The sequence below is a fragment of the Asterias amurensis genome, chromosome 6 (genome assembly GCF_032118995.1).
Source record: "Asterias amurensis chromosome 6, ASM3211899v1".
In the NCBI taxonomy this organism is placed as follows: Eukaryota; Metazoa; Echinodermata; class Asteroidea; order Forcipulatida; family Asteriidae; genus Asterias; species Asterias amurensis.
The window spans coordinates 4,097,891-4,116,005 of NC_092653.1; the positions used below are offsets into that span (position 1 = coordinate 4,097,891).

Consider the following 18,115-nt stretch of genomic DNA (forward strand, 5'->3'; position numbering starts at 1 on the left):
TTTCAATTCTCTTGCAACTGATGACCGCAATTGAGTCCAAAATTTCACATATTTTTCTTTTATGCATAATAATGTTGGGTTTCACCAAGTGAGAATACTGGTCTTTGACAATATTACCAAAGGAGTCCAGCGCCTTTAACTCATGACATTTTACACAGCGATCCAGAGCGATCGTAAATATTTCTCTTACAACACACTCCGACTTTTATTGGCGTTCCATCACCGAGGTTTTACCTCGCACCTCCCGCCTTAATGCAGAGGCTTCTCGCTGCTTCAAACTGAAAAGCCTGGCTAGGTTTTTTTTTTAATGGAGGATGTTCTTTGAGACTAGAATTACTTGGTTGGGGCAAATCTGGAGGTATTACGAGTTTGTCATCGCCATTTGCGACTTTGTATGTCGTCACATTTATTCGTCCGTAACAATTTGAGCCGTTTGAAGCGTGTGTGTGTTAAGAAGCCGGTTAGTCATCGAGGAGTAAACATGCTTATCTCCAGGCCACTGCAAAGAAGAAGTCGGGTCAGTTCGTTACTGGACACAGTGTGATCATGGAGATAGAAATTTCTACCTCCATGGTGTAATACACCAAGAGTTGCTGATGATATGCGTACTGTATTTGAATCAAGACCACGTACAATATTATTATACATAAGTGACAATGTTGAGTACCCTTTTCGCATCAAATAGATTTGCTAATGATATGCGTACTTAAAGACCTGCTTGAACGAAAATGTCAAGTCGTGAACTTTGCTGAATTCCACTTCAAATGTTTTCAATGAATAAGGAAATCGAGTCATATGATTATCAATAGGTTTCAATTGTGTAAAAAAAAAACAATCATTTTGTATGCCCTTGCCCAGAGCTTTTCTGAGAGATTTGCGAAAAGACAAAGTACAACATTATTAGTGATGTGTCACATGTTGAGTACATGCACTCTTCGCATGATTATAAAGGTACAATCTGCGGTTGGTTTTTTTTGTTTAACTTGTCACATTTTTAAGAATTTGACCTAATTCTTGAAAAAGTGAACGCATTGAAGTTGGCCTCCATTAAGGTTTTGACTCATCAATCTAAAAAAAAGAAAAAGAAAATACCTTACCTCTTACCTCCCCCCCCCCCACCTCCTCATCAGCCTAACGAGATTGCAGCACGCAGTAAGTGGTCCGTGGAAACAACCTAAACCCTTACCAAGGTACTGACCGTTGCTGATGAGTAACCAGAATTAATTGAATTTTCCTATAAATCCCACGACTGACAAAAAAACATCCCAAGGAACTGATTGAGGGGGGGGGGGGCGTGGGAATGGATTAGCGAATTAAAAATTAGTGCGAAATAGAGGACAAAGTATCGTTTCCTCTCAACGTTTCGCCGTTCGAGATAAAACACAATTATACGTTTTTTCTCTTCTTTTTTCATACAAATTTACAAATTGAAGTAACTTTCGAAAAATCATCTCATTACTCAATCATCTCTGTTCTTCATAACTAGTAGCTGAAGTAAAAATCACAACTTGGCCAACGTCGCCATGAAGGCAGTTACCCCTTTCTCACTTCGGTGGACACGGAGGCTTCCACGTTCAGTAATGATCATTTTGAATTATTAATTTTGTCTGTCTCCTGACGATGACTAAAGCAAGCTAGTCGAAACGTTGGGACCAGTTTAAGAACTCACTCCGCGGTAGTTAATAACGCTCCAGTAAAAGCTTAAGTAGTAATACTGACCGATTTTTCTACCTTCCGCCTAGGTAGTAGTTACAAAGCGGGACATTTCTTTTCCTGAATTTCGAAAAACTACTCCACGGCAAAAGAGCCCAGTGCACTTATCAAAAAGAGACACATTGTTGGAATATTGGGTGCGTTCGTTTAGCTCCCACGGGTCGACCCCGGTGCGTGGCGTTTTTTTTTACCAGGACAAATGTGGGTAATTATCTGCACACACTTGTTCTGTGGGAAAAAAAACCGCCACAAACCGGGGTCGACCCAGGGAAGCTAAATGAACGCACCCACTGTATGTTCGCGTTATATTATAAGAAGACACTATTACATCTACTTGCCATCTTTTGAGCACTTGTCTTGATTTACACAACACACGGGACCAACGGCTTTACGTCCCATCCGCAGGACGAAGCATTACGGTTAAGTGTATTGCTTAAGGACACAGGTGTCACGAACACACACTCTGCTGATCAGAAACACTAGAGCTGAATCCGGTGCTCTTAAACCGCTAGGCCATAACGCGCCTCACATGGTGTGGTGTTGCCACAAACCAAATACATATTGCTAATTTTTTTCCTGTCTGTTTTTGTCTTTTTTTACCAGGTTGCCTGGCATCGGAAGCGGCGGACAGACTATTCTACAAGCTCGTAAAGACAGAAAGCTACAAGTCCCAGTATGCCAGTCTAATCAGACCCGTGATTAATGAATCCGAAACGGTTATGGTCACCTTTGGCTTATCGCTGTCTCAGTTAATTGACATAGTAAGTAATCAAGTTAATTTGCTTTAGACTCTAAATTTCGGTTTAAAGGCACTGGGCACCTTTCATGTCAAAGGTCAGTTCTCACTTGGTGTATCCCAACATATGCATACAATAACAAACCTGTGAACATTTGGATTCAATATTTGTTATCGAAGTTGCAATAGAAAAAAGAAAAAGAAAAAAAAAACACCATTTGTGCCCAATTTGTGTGCTTTCAGATGCATAAAAAGGCTTCAGGCCTGAAATCTTTTATAAAATTCAAAATCGTTGCTCACAATGTTTTATACTGTCAACAACTCTCCATTGATCGTTTTATGCTAACAATTAATTTGAGTAGTAGTGCCTTTAAAGCCATTGGACCCTTTCGGAACAGAAAAAAAAAAAGTTCACAGATTTACAAATAATTTACAGGGTTTACAGAAGGTAATGGTGAAAGACTTCTCTTGAAATATTAGTCCATGAAATGCTTTACTTTTTGAGAAAACGGTAAAACAATATAAATTCTCGTTAGCGAGAATTACGGATTTGTTATAAACACATGTCATGACACGGCGAAACGCGCGAAAACAGGAGTGGGTTTTCCCGTTAATTTTCTCCCGACTCCGATGTCCGATTGAGCCTAAATTTCCACAGGATTGTTATTTTATATATAAGTTGTGATACACGAAGTGTAGGACTTGGACAATACTGTTTACCGAAAGTTTATAATGGCTTTAAGTCACTCTGGGTAGGTGGTGTAAATCTTTGCGTCTTTTAAATACATATTAAACCCTAGCAATTCAGCATTATTCCCCTAATCGGAATTTACGTTCATCTCTAACACCCATTGCTCACCATTCTTAAACTTCTTTATGGTCAAAGGTCCCTTTCTTACGCTGCGCTATTTCTTTGAAATAGTCTTCCCTGTGCATATTCACCAGGCTAGTTCTTAACACTGTTTTAGGTCTTTGTTAAAAACTCATTTGTTTGAAGCTGCTTATCTGCATTCTGCTTACTTGTGATTGTATTTTTTCACTCATTTCAATTCTAGTGTTCTCTTTATGCTCTTAGAAGCTTTTGCATTAGGCACTTTACAAATGTCTTTACTTGTTTATTTATTTATTATTAAGAAATCACTCTTTTTGTTTGATGACAGGACGAGAAGAACCAAATCATGACGACGAGTGTCTGGGTCAGACACGTGAGTATTATTTTTTTTTTAATTTTAAATTGCAACAATAATTTCATTTTTTATAAAATGACATTGGCCCTCGAGGGTTTGGGTACTTTGAACGACGCAAAACATAAACGTACACAGATTTACATTAAACTTACACAGTTTAAAGATACCGATGATAGACAGCTTCTCTTTAAATCTTACTTGCTGAGGTGCTGTAGCTTTTGAGAAAGATAATTTTGCGAAAATAATGTGACAAATACCCCCTTCACTCGAAAATAAGAAGGCAAACGAAGAAATCATACATTGAAAACAAAAAAAACATAATGTGAATCTCCCCAAATAGAAGGAATAAATGTTGATATCTTTATATAGCTGATACCATCTGAACTGATGTAAAAAAAAATGTTTTAACCCACCTGCCAAAAAGTTTACAAACTTAATGATCTATCTGCAACTGACTTTTCCCGCCCTCTAGAGGTGGGTAGATCGCTACCTCACGTGGGATCCAGAAGACTACGATGGGATTACGTCACTACACATACCTTCATCTCAAATTTGGAGACCGGATATACTTTTATATAATAAGTAAGTATTGAGTTATCCCCAGGGACCAATTCAATGAAACATGTAACCACAAAAACTTGCTAAGCACAGACAAATATTACTTAGCCTTCGAGAAAGACTCTACTAGTGTCGAAACGTCAGAACATAATGTTTTTTTGCAAAAATATTACTTACCAGAAGCCAGTTACTAACCAAAAGTCCATAAATTTTACATTGTTGACCAGTGTCCGACCCATTTTTTGCTAGAACGGAAGTTTGCTAAGCAGTATTTTCTTCTTAACAGCTTTATGAAATTTGGTCCAGGATGGGGGCAGTACACTGCACAAACTGGGATATTAGCATTTTACATCATGGGTGATGTCACATTAAAGATACAAAACAGAGGATCAAAATGTACAGCATAGGGTGTTCAAATGAAACTGATTTTTGAGAAAAAAAAAAACCAAACACATTTACATTGGTGTAACCGAGATGTTATTTTGTTATTCCATAACTCCTTCCTCGACCGTGAATAAAACATTTTCTCATGCGCCTACCTTTTGTCGAATACACCTGTAAAGGGAAAACATGTTAACAATACAGACCTGTATTTGGGGAGCACTGATCTTGAGGCCATGCCCGGAGTGGACCACAGCTGTCCCCTTCTTAGGGGGTACCGATCTAGGGGCCGGCCGAGCCCGGAGTGCCAAAACTGCTGGAAGAAGCGAAAACGAGTCCATGGTGGATGGACTCGTTTACTTGAATGTGCCTTTACGGCACTGCCAGTAGAAAACTTCGCTAGCTACTCACGACAAGGGCAGAACAAAGATTCACAAATTAGAATCTTGCGAACACTCTATTATCACAATCAGGAATGTGCACACTAAATATCACCTTGTCTATGCAACTGTGCAACAAACTTGGCTGAGCTGAAAATGCTGTACAATCTACTTTTTATTAATGGATGTCAGTAAAGTTGGCTTGTTTTTGGCACGTCCGTATGCTTGTGTGTCAAATCAGTGGTCTTCCACACACCTTCTACTGTGGCACATACATGCCTGAGTGCACATCAAAATCACCAAATTCCTCTCTATTGTATTCTTAACTCTGGCAGACTTCCCATGAGAAAATACATATAATACATTTGCAATGTACCTAATGTAAAGAGAGTAGACTCGCATGGATTGCTAAATGCTTGTTTTTAACTCTAAAGGGTTGACCCGGTTCAAATGACGTCATCATCATAGTTATCTTGATTGCGCCATTTTGGGAGTCAATGTCTCCCCAACTGGTCTCCCAGTATATAGACCTTTCTATTGTTGGGGAACAAATCGTGCTGGTTGGCATTGACATACAAATGTGTATAGTAAAACACTCAATCGTGTAAACAGATGTTTTAACAAAATTCAATGTTATTTGGAAACTTTCGACTAAAAGAAAACAAAAGCAAAAAATAAATCTTATTGGATTTATTTTTTGCTTTTGTTTTCTTTTTCAAATAATTTATTTAAGTTAATTTAATTTACCCTTATTTATTCTTTTATTTAATTCTGTTTTTATTTTCCTTATTTCTTGCTTCTTTATAATTGTTTTTGTATCCGTTAATGTTCTGTCTTGTGCTATTGTAACTTGTTTGTTGTACTTTGTACAGGTCGAATAAATAATATTAATAATAATATATAAAATACCTCCATCATTGTTTGCTTTGTTCCAACAAATTCAACACAACGTTTGAATACTTGTGTAACATTGTTCACAAACAGTTACTAGCTTTCTGTTTTTGATTTGCATTTATGGCTTTCCATAACTTTTCAATCTCGCTTGGCAAAAACTCGGGCTGTGATGTTGCAATACCTTTAATAGAATCATCTTTCCAACCATATTAATTTCATGACAATCGCTTTTATAACCCCATTCGCACGATCCGAAGGCAATATTTAACATGTTACTACGATTTTATTTAACGTTCTATGCGTTTGTTTTTCAGCGCTGACGGTTACTACGACGTTAAATTTCTAGTCAACGCCATCGTCTTTTACAACGGTTCCGTCACATGGCTTCCACCTGCAATCTATAAGAGCTCCTGCAAGATCAACATCGAGTTTTTCCCTTTCGACGAGCAGCACTGCCTGATGAAGTTCGGCCCGTGGACCCACGAGAGCAGGAAGGTCGACATGGTACTCGAGACGAACATCGTGGACCAGGAGGACTACTCCGAGAATGGCGAGTGGAGGATCGTGGAGTCACCCGCCAAGAGGAACGTTAAGGAGTACCCGTGTTGCGACGAGGCGTACGTGGATGCGACCTTTAAGTTCGTGCTACACAGGAAGCCCTTGTTCTACGTGGTTACCTTGGTTATTCCATGCATCTTAATCTCGTTCATGACGATCTTAGTCTTCTATCTTCCAGCAGATGCCCAGGAGAAGATCACCTTATCCATCTCCATCCTCCTCGCCTTGATTGTGTTCCTTCTCCTCATCCCGTCCATCATTCCTCCGACCTCTACCACACTGCCTCTCATCGGTCGATACATGCTCTTCACAATGGTGCTAGTTACTTTGTCCATCACGGTCACTGTCGTGGTGATTAATATCCACTTCCGGAGCAGCAGAACTCACGTCATGCCCGATTGGGCCCGGACGGTATTCCTCTACTACCTGCCGAAGATGCTGAACATTTCACGGCCTGGTGGTGCGGAGCTCCCGCAAGGAAAGAAATACAAAGCCATGAAGAAACACACAAACTATACACCGTCGAACTACGCCCCGCTTCGAGGGAAGTACTTCTACGACCGGAAGTTCATGAGGTCCGGAGCGAAGTATATGGTGAACACAATCACGCCTTCGTTGCTCGAGGAGATCCGGTATCGAGATCGCCAATATTCGGATTCGACGGATTCCATACCATTATCGAAGGAATGTTCCGAACTAATCGATCATGTGGAAACAATTGCAAAACATTTCCAAATGGAGGATGAACATTACAAAGTGAGTATCTCGTTGTCCTTGAGAATCTGCCATTATTCTGCTTGTTGCATTGGGCGTATGCAGGTCCATGTGGTATTTAACGCGTGTAGTACCATGCCATTGGAATAGCGCACGTGCGCGCCAATAAGTTCCATTTTGGTGAGCCAGGGCGGCATTGGTCACCTAGCATTGGCCGCCATCTTTGACGAATCTTGTACACATGGCAGCGCGTAGGCGCGTGCACTTTTCCATTGTTTTACGTCAAAGATGGTGGTCGACGTCATGTGCAATCCATCTATACAACTTATAATCATGGTGGAGCCAACTAGCAATCCTTCCATTTTTGAATCAAATGGGATTAAAAAAAAGGTTGACAACATTCAAATGTACACATTCAAATTAACAGAGTGCAACCGATCAAACCGAGGCTGGAGGGACACAAATAGTCTGGTACAATGAGAATCAATATTCAATGTTGCCAAATGCACACAGTGAATTGAACAAGACAATGCTGGCTCAGGCATGATAAAGGTCTAAACACACCGCTGTGCTTTTCATTCATTTGAGTGTGACCCTAGAACGATTTGCTTTTCAGTCGAACTTGACTGATTGAAAAACACAGGTTAGGTAAAGGCAAATAAGTCAAAGGAAACTTGACGGTTGTCCTAGATGCGGCCGGCAGGCCTGGAAATATAATCTTTGAGTGGGCAAGACCATTTTCATTTTGCAAAGGGCACTTCCATTGGGAAATTCTTTGATGAGAAACCTCTCAAGAAGCCCCAAGGCCGAGGCCTGGTATGTTGCTGGCCAGTCGTCGACTAAATGTCCGCACTTGATCTTGCTCTAAGTTTTATTTACTCTTTTATGTAGTAGGCCTAATATTTTGTTGTTGATAATTTGCAGGTCAATGAAGATTGGAAGTTCATTGCCATGGTAATCGATCGCGTCTTTATCTGGGTGTTTGCCGTCGCGTGTCTGTGCGGGTCTCTGGGCATCATCCTACGGTCCCCGGTCTTCTGGGAAGGAGATGACTACCACGAGATGGCCAATTTCACCAGACGCATAACGGTCAACACAACGCTGTATGGACGGCCGTCCACCTGATGCATCGTCCCCATGGACGGCCGCCCATCTGATGTCTCGACCCCTTGTATGGACGGCCGCTCATCTGATGCATCGTATCAATGTATGGACGGCCGCCCATCTGATACATCGTTCCCTATAAATGGATGGCCGCCCATCTGATGCATCGTCCCCATGTATGGACGGCCGCCCATCTGATGCATCGTTTCAATGTATGACGGCCGCCCATCTGCTGTTTCGTCCCCATGTATGGATAACAACCCATTTGATGCATCCCCATGTATGGACGGCCGCCCATCTGATGCATCGTTCCCCATAAATGGATGGCCGCCCATCTGATGCATCGTCCCAAGTATGGACGGCCGCGCCCATCTGATGCATCGTGCCCATGAACGAACGCTCCCTCATCGGTGACAGACATCGGTCGCCATTTTGTATGGCTGGCCCACGAAAAGTCAATACTGTTTGGCAACAAACAGTAATGCGTCCATGTGACACTTAAAAGTTTAAGCAATTATTTCGTACTTTTTTTATTTCGTCCAATTATACATTTTGGTGTTTCTATGATAATGTTTGGGAAAGTGGGAGTGATGGGGTTTGGAATTCCGTTCAGTGTAGTAGCTTTAACGACAGTCATTAAAGACGGCTTTTGATTCTTGAAAGCATCGGTCTTGTTTTGCATTAATCCGGGACTTTTCTGTGGTCAAACAAATAAAATCCGGGTCAGATTGACCCTTCACAATTGTACCGACCCTGCATATGAATTGCGGATCGAGTTGACCTGTATTAAAAAAAAAAAAACAATAAACCGGATCAGGTCAGTTCCGGTATACAAACACAATGCAGGATCCTCAAGGAGTAATTGACCCGGAACAAACTGTCAGTTTAATACCACTGACTTAAAAACACTAACCGGACCGGGTCACTGGGCAAGATCAGTTCCGGTATACAAACACAATGCAAGATCCCGTTAGTCCAAGGAGTATTTGACCCGGAACAAACTGTCAGTTTAATATCACTGACTCGTTTAAGATCAAGGTCAAAACCAGACCAGATTCCGAGATTGGAAACGGTGTTAAAAATTCTAACCGCCCCCGCCCCATGACATTGACATTTCCAGATAATTAAGCGAGCCCCCCAGAACATTTCGGTAGTAATTCCGATAATCAATAAACCGCCAACGAAACATTGTGTCGTCGCCCCCCCCCCACCCCCTCAACATACAGTGCATGTAAAACAGTTTCAAACAAACCGATTTCTATGGTATCAGGGGTTGTATTTGTGAAAAGAAAGGTTTTCCATTTTTACAACAAGGACAAGTCAATTATGATCAAACTCTTGAGACTGTAGTTTCCTTTTTAAAGTTTAGAACTCCTGAGAAAAGAATCTGTGGAAAGGTCTCAGGTGTACATATAGAAACATACTTTCTGACTAGAAATTGGTCAAAGAAAAATCCAACATTACAGTTCTCCATAAGAAGCGGGATACGTACTGTACAATATAATAACCTTACATTATTAAAACTCAAGGTCAGAGTTACCCCGGGTTCCGAAAACCTGACCCATTTTTGGTCACAATGACCCGGAACCAGTCAAACTGACCCCAAAACTGTATCAAAACTGGCACAAAATTCGAGATAAAACGATCACATTCTGAACCGCCTTCTAGTTCAGAATTAACCCGTTTTTAAGGAACCTGACCCATTCCTGGATCACCATGAATTAGTCAAATTGAGCCAAATCTGCTTCAAACTCGCGCAAAAATCGAGTTTAAAAAGTCCTCATTCCTAGCCAATTTCCAGGTCAGCATTAACCCGGGTTCCGGAAACCTGACCCACTTCGGGTCACAAAGAACCGGAACCAGTCAAACTGACCTGAAACTGTATTAAATTGGCGCAAAATTCGAGTTTAAAAAGTCCACATTCTTAACCAGTTTCCGGGTCAGACTGACCCAGAAGTAGGATCAGACCTCTCCTGGACGTGGAATCCGGGTCAATTCTGACCCGAGAGTTTAAAACGAGTATACCTTTCATTAATTTATTAACTCACTGTACAAACTCACATAGATCTTCCAATTTTGAAAACTTTATACGACAGTTTGATTAATGTTTTGATCCTCCCTTTTTTCCCACAGGCGAAATTATTAATTAAGAAAAGTATTAATTAAAATGCATGCTTTCTTTTTTGAAACTCCATACAATAAATACAAGATCGGGTATTTTAGGATTCTTGAGAGGCTTAATCAAACAAAATGCATTGGATCGGTGGATTTCATTATAGACAAATCCTAACGCATTAGATATTTTTGTTTAGTTTAAGACTTTAATGTCTTCTTTTAATACCGTGGTTTTCCGCTGGCTCGGTCTGTAGCTTGTCTCTAGTTACTAATTGCACGTCTGTCTTCCAATGGGACTCACTGTATAGTTTACAATCAATTTGAATGTGCAGGGTTGTACTTTAACTTGACTCTTCACTGTGAGCGAGTACTTCGGCTGGAATTGATCCCATTCTTTCTCCTTATTGGTTTTTTCCAAACAAACTCACACAGGCAAAAACAATTAAAGACAACCTTACGGGGTTTTGTTTCTCATTGATTATTTGAACCCCATCCGCACGTCAGAGATGTACCTGTAAATTAAGTCACACCTACTAACGGCAGTCTTCATCTCCAGCCGATCAAACATAGTACTTAAATGGTTCTTTATATTAAATACTTGCTAAAATTACACGTGTGTTACCAACCTTCAACTCAATTTCATTTCAATCAACGTTTATTTCCATATTGGTGAAAAAGGGAAAATAATATACATTCAAATAAAGTACAAAATGGTTACGTTACTTCTTTCTTCAGCATGTTTGAGCCACATCATAAAATAATGTAATCAAAAAGGTAGATACGAACAGCCGAACAAAGCAACCTTAAAAGTCATTAAAAAATAATACTCAGTTTAGGGAAGCTAGGAAAGGCCATGCTAAAAACGAAAAAGCCTCCTGCTTAAATTGAATGCTAGACTCGAATTGTTGTTCAAAAATATATATACCTCTTTAATACATGGAAATTTGCATCGGGGATAAAAAATATTAATTTTGATTTTACCAATATACACCGATGTGTTTTAGCACAGTACTTTCCCGAGCTCTGTAAAAAAAAAAAAAAAAAAACAGGCATTTTATCGGTTAGTATACGAAACCACGACCTTTGCAACTCCAGAGCAGTGTCTTACCAACTAGACTATATCAACCTAGTTTCATTTTGTTTCAGTGGGTGTAATGCGTGCACATTGCGTTGGTTTTGCATCGTAATTCTGACATCACACTCGCTACAAATAATGCTACATGTGGGTTCGGATTTTTCCGTAGCTCGGTTTATTTCGGATTAAAATCACGTGTTTTTTTAATTTATTATTTCTTCCATTTTTATTCATGATTATTTGAAGTCTGCGTTGGATAACTTAACGGGTGTGACTGTATTGGGAAAATTGGAATTACTAAAAAACAATGTATCAGCGTAGAATATTACGGGCTTTCTTTGTAACTTAATTCAATAACGTTGTTATTATTATAATTATATTCAAAATAACTTCTACTGTTGTACAAAATATCATATATGGGATTGTTTTTTGGTTTTCTTTTTTAACAACATTCATGCATAAAAACAAATAATGTAATAGAATCTTTGCAATAACAAATCAATGCATCAAATAGCTTTTGTTTGTTTGTTATGATACATCATGAGTTTTGTGAGAGGGCGTGTACATCCCAATACATCTTTTTAAAATGTATGTAACTAAAAAAAAAGATTTTGTTTATAAAGACAAATATTTTGTATTGTAAATAAAACGTTGTCTATTGACCTCCACACGGTATAATGAATTTGATTAAGTATATAAAGGACAAAATTGAAGTATTATTAAGAATAATTGTGAATGTGAGTTCAGACGCGTTTTGTGTGTAGTCACGAATCGTAGTGGTTCGCGTGACGGATAGTTCATTCGGCGAATTAAAAAACAAAAACTTATCGGAGATACCACGATGTTTGGGTATACTTCAGCTGTGTTGCCCCCACCCGCGCAGACGCGTCTAGCCTGGCATGGTTGTGGGGCCTCATCGCACCGCAAGCCCCCTCGGCGGAAGGCACGCCGTGTATTCCTCCCTCTTCCCCCGTCGCCAACAGCTGCCGCGCGGCTCCCCTTTTCATTCGCAATATTTAAAGGCATCAGACACTATTGCTAATCATCAAAATAAATGCTAGGATAAAAAATGTTTTGGTAACGAGCAATGGAGAGCTGTTGATAGTATAAAACATTGTGAGAAACGGCTCCCTCTGAAGTAACGCAGTTTTTGAGAAAGAGGTAAAATACTTCAGCTGAAGCCTTTTCGTATGCACATCTGAAAGCACACGACGTAATGCAACAAGGGTGTGTTTAATTTCGCACTTAAATTAATAAAATACTTCAGCTGAAGCTTGTTAGTATGCACATTTGAACGCACACAAAGTAAGGCAAAAGGAATGTTTTTTCTTTCATTATTCTCTTGCAACTTCGATGACTAATTTGAGCCCAAATTTTCACAGGTTTGTTATGTTATGCATGGATGTTGGGATACATCAGCCGTCGATTTCACCAAACTCTTCCTAACTTAGGATTATTCTTAGGACTTAGGACGGGTTCAGTGCCGTATCTATAAAATACGTAGGACGCACTGAGCCCATTTTAAGTCAGGACGGGTTACTCGTCCTAACTCGAGTTAGGATTAATCCTAGGGTTTCGTGAAATCGGCTGCTGGTGACTTTAACTTGCCCTTTAGCCATTGAGCATTATCGGGTTTGGGATGTTACACCATTATTGCTCGCTGACGGCGAATACTGAAGGGAAAAAGGCGGGTGGCAAAGACTGTCTGACAGTGCGCTGAAGGTTTTAGAGTTTGTCTCTCTCTGTCTCCTGTTGTTTTTTCTTTGCCGGTTGGTTGAGCGAATTGATTGGGGGAAACTTATGTTCGAAACAAGTGCCATTGATTTGTATTTAAACATGTTAAAGACCCACCCTGTGTCTAGTTGATGTAAATTGCGGTTGTTGGGAATTCCTAACGGGATGAAAAAAGACAACTCGGAATACCATCATGAAAAATTCCAAACGAAATATGTGACATGATTGTCGTATGACTATAGTGGAAAACCGGAGCTTGCGTGATATGCAGACTCACAATAACAGTAAACACTTTCCATTTAGTTTTTTTTTTCCACAAAAAAGAAAGAAAAAAAGTCTTCACCATGTTTATAACTTATGACTGGTATTCTAAAATGATTACTGGCTAATGTTATACCTAAATGAGGTCAGTGTTCAAAGCCTCGGTTAGGAAACATTGGTTTGCGAGGGAAAAAAAACAAAATGGCTGCGATTGCATGGCCGTACCCAAATTGATGTATACAGCTACTTGCAAAGTACATCCTATACCTCGACGCATGATGATGAGGAGAGCTAGCCGTAGCCGTAGCTGTAGCCGCTAATTCGGACACGGCCTAAGCCATAATAGAAGGTCTTTAGCCCCCGGTCTCAACCCACTCGAAGAGTATCATAAACGTCGTGGTTAACGCAAGCCCGCACCGCGCACAGCAGTTGCTATAAAATATGCACCGCGTCTTCCGTGTTCTGCTGAGACGTTCATGAAGCTTTAGAGGGAGATTGTAATTGACAGTGAGTGACAAGCTATCTACAGCTGACGGCCTCCACGCGATCACACGAGAGCACTTTAGCAAGGGTCCCTTGTCAAATTGTAGAATGGTTGTACAATTTTTACAAAATGTACCTCGTGTGAAAGGCAAAACAACTGGTGTGTCCAAGTTTTCTTGCAAAATCTTGTCAAACATTGGTACATTTTACAACCATGCTAAAACTAGACAGGGGACCCATGCCAGTTAAATTGTATTCGTCTCAATTAATTAAAGATGTTTACACTCCACGGCTGCATTGATGTGTTGTCTTAAGCGCGAGGGGGGAATCAAGATCAGGCTTGTCAAACATGCTGTGAGTTGTTGTCGGCCCTTTTCGAAACCACGGCTTCGGCTCGTCCAGATTCGGCTCAGGCTAGCTTGGCGATCGCAGCTGTTATGGCAATTGCGCGTGCTTTGCGTACGTGCTCATGGCTTCGGACCACATAACGGAGCCTGAAGTCGAAGCCGAAGCCGAGAATTCGTAAAGGGCCATCATTATGACTGTTTATATTGAGCTCAGATGCGTGTAGCGTGACACAGACATCAAGCCATCTCTGTGTTTTAACCCGTTCAAATCAATGTACTTGTCATGGTCGCTTCCGGGCAAACACGCCAGTCATGCATGTGAGTGTGAAGCTGTCCTCTAAATAGCTGCCCACATCACCTGTGACTGCGTTTTCCACAGTTGCCCTGGCGAGCAATCCCTGAAGGAGCTAAACAAACTGGCGCACACAATGGTTACTTGACACCAATATTGTATCATCTTATCGTAGCTTAATCTAAGATATACGCATATTGTAACCAAAACGAGGTTGAAAGGTGATAGTCTGGTCCCTTGAACACTATGAGAATCATCGATCACGATCGTTGCTCAATGCCGGATTGAAGACGAACCCGTGAAAATGTTATACTTAGAATCTTCAGTCTTAGGTGCAAAACCCTTTGTACATTTAGGCTACGTGGGATGTGGTGCGATCTGACGTTTCAAAGAACTGAGGGTGTGTTAAAACATTACCGCTGAAATTAATCAATTATCATTGAAGTGAAAATAGTACAACTAAAGTTACACGATTATTACTGTACGGTAGTTCAAAGATTATCATTGTAGTTTCTGTTAATATTTTGGTAAAAGCTTTAAGGAAAACCCGTCGTTCAAATTGATATTCATTCCCTCGTTCTACAGCTATGGCTAACAGACTTAGCAATAGCCTTAGCCGTAGCTGTTGCCGCCAATTCGGATACGGCCTAATGTTGTTATGTTTTGATGTTCTAAGTAACGGCTTTTCTGGCGCTTTTTGGCGGCAAATGTTTTACAGGATGACTTGGGCTCTTTTCGAATCCACAGCTTCATGCTCTATGAGAATCATCGATCACGATCTCATATGATTCTCTATGATTCTCATAGAGCTTTAGATGAGGCTTCATGCTCCGTCCTCTTGTCTGAAGCCCTGAGTATGAAACACAAAGCACGCGCAATTGTCAAACAACCGCGGGACCAAGCGAAGCCTGAGCCGAATCTGGAGCCGAAGCCGTGTTTTTGAAAAGGGCCTTTATGTGGGAACGGTGTCATCTTGATACAGTGACTTTTTTCGCATGAAACATTCCTGGTTCGTAATGCAGGAAATTACACAAAGGTGTTTAAATGTTTTTACCTGTTTCTTCTATGGCTTTTAAAGGCAGTGGACACTATTGTTAATTACTCCAAATAATTTTTAGCATAAACCTTACTTGGTAACGAGTAATGTTGATAGTAATGTTGATAGGGGAGAGGTTGATAGTATAAAACATTGCGAGCAACGGCTCCCTCTGAAGTGACGTAGTTTTCGAGAAAGAAGTATTTTTTCCACGAATTTGATTTCGAGACCTCAGAATTAGACTTTGAGGTCTCGAAATCAAGCATCTGAAAGCAAACAAGGTTTTTTTTTCTCTCTCATTATTGTCTCGCAACTTCGACGACCAATTGAGCTCAAATTTTCACAGGTTTGTTATTTTATGCATACGTTGAGATACACCAAGTGAGAAGACTGGTCTTTGACGTTACCACTAGTGTCCAGTGTATTTAACCTAAAATCAATTCGGTTCAGTCGGTTTTATGGTTTCCTATTACGAATTAATAATTCGACTTTAGAAAAACTTACCTGAATTCCTTCATCATTATAACCTGTATTGTATTATGTTTTACTATGCAAATAATGAACAGTATTTTAATTTAATGTTGTTGTGCGAGAGGTTGCGGAAAGGTTGTTTTTGTTAATAAATTATGGGCTTGTTTCAGCAGTCCAAACTCAAAACCATAACAACAATGAATGAAAGAGGATCTTACAAGTGTACACCGAATAATAATAATACTACCAATAATATCTGCTCTTAATTCGAGCAATTTCAAAGATTAATCATTGCGCATCAAAACTTTATTACCCTCTGGCCACTGGGCCATTTTAATTCATTCCTTAAACCATCTCAGCTCCAAGGGGAGTAAACAGCATGCAACAAATATGTAGCGCACCAAACAAAGTCAATCACAAGAACCATCTGCCCTCACTGGTACCTATTTACTACTGGGTGATGGGAAACAGTTATAGTTAAGGACACCAGTGTCATGAGCTGGATTCGAACCCAACCCTTGACTCAGTAACCAGGGGTGGATTTCACAAAGAGTTAGGACTAGTTTTATCTCGAGTTAGGACGAGTTACTAGTACTAACTTAGGACTAGCTGTACGTTTTTCTTGAAGTTCGATGCACTGCACCGCGCGGCCACGACACGTATACTAAGTTGCCCTTTTCGGTCATTGAAAAACCCAATAGCCAAACCTAAGCTAGAAGTTAAATTGATTTGCAACTGAGATCATGATAATATAATGGTAGATAACTCAAAGCTGGTAGACATAATCGACTGATTGGAAAGATTTATGAACAAGATATCTAATATTTCGCTCAATTTAGCTTCGAATCGGTAACAAGTTTGTTGTGTGTCATAGGCCCTTTTTCGATAACACGGCTTCGACTCAGGATTCGGCGGTTGTTTTGATAACTGCGAATGCTTCGCGTACACGCTCAGGGCTCCAGACGAAAAAGGAGACTGAAGCCGAATCCAAAGCCGAAGCCGTGGTTTCGAAAATGGCATTAGACTGATTTTCAAAGCATGCATCCCTTTCAGTCTGTGTCGTCATCTGTTGCAAGATCCCTTAAGTGTTGGTAGCTCTGAATAACAACTTTACATCGAGTAAACTGTCGAATACCGAAGTTTGATACAATCCTTTTGGTATTAAAGGAATAGCTAATCTTTTGAGCTGTGGACTTGAATCTGATCTTGGTAAGGGCCCAGGGCCTTACCAGATTGAGGTTACCAGCCAAAGTAACATTCGAAATGTACGATTTGTGACTGGTACCCTACTAATTTATGCTTAGCAGTAATTTGTTAAGCATAATTATTTGCTGCTTAAGCATGCTCTATGAAATTGTGTCCTGGATGTCCTAAGCTTGCTGGCCAGATGTATTCAATATTGTTTAAATCAAAAGCAAAGAATAACAATGAATAGCAATAAAGGCAACAATTATGTTTTTTTAAATATTTTTTTTATTGGTCTGTATAAATATCTAATGACTTTTTTTAAACATAACTATTGTGTACGTTAGTTTTAGAAAACAATCCTGTTTTTGTATTAAGAGATGTGTATGATATACTATGTGATTGCTTCAGTTTACATTGGGCTTTCCTTTGTCATCAGTATTTGGTCTGAAATTATTGTTTTGTTTTGTTATGTTTGATAAAGCCTCCTAATTCAAACCCTCCCTATACATAATATAAAAACCGTGCCTATATGAATAATAACAGATATAAACAGAGATCATTATTAGATGTAGAAGATTTCAATAAAGGTGTTTCGTTGAGCGAAACGTGACCATTCCTGTATTGTCGCAAAATGTTGTTTTGTTTGGAATCGTTGAATGTAATTGCACCAGAGATACAAAAACAATAATTTCAAAAGCTTTTAAAGACACTGGACACCTTTGCTATTTGTCAAAGACCAGGGCCCAATTTCATAGAGCTGCTAAGCACAAACATTTGCTTAGCATGAAATTTCTTTTTTTGTTAAAAACAGGATTACCGGCAAAATTTATATTTGTTGCGGATTGCTTGTTACTAGTGATCAGCTGTTGTTTGCTTATTCTGAAAGTC

The 18,115-nt window shown here is 40.0% G+C and overlaps 1 protein-coding gene across 2 annotated transcripts in view; it reads left to right on the forward strand.

The window, feature by feature from the left end:
* Positions 1 to 17,783, forward strand: part of LOC139938583 (neuronal acetylcholine receptor subunit beta-4-like) — a 63,002-nt gene extending 45,219 nt beyond the window's left edge. For both annotated transcript variants that reach the window (XM_071934166.1, XM_071934165.1), the window contains 5 exons: positions 2,317 to 2,474; positions 3,610 to 3,654; positions 4,109 to 4,218; positions 6,164 to 7,163; positions 8,046 to 17,783. In XM_071934166.1, coding sequence (XP_071790267.1) covers positions 2,317 to 2,474; positions 3,610 to 3,654; positions 4,109 to 4,218; positions 6,164 to 7,163; positions 8,046 to 8,246 — 1,514 coding nt within the window. In that variant the 3' untranslated portion in view covers positions 8,247 to 17,783. The remainder of the gene's footprint in view (positions 1 to 2,316; positions 2,475 to 3,609; positions 3,655 to 4,108; positions 4,219 to 6,163; positions 7,164 to 8,045) is intronic.
* The last annotated feature ends 332 nt before the right edge of the window (positions 17,784 to 18,115 follow it).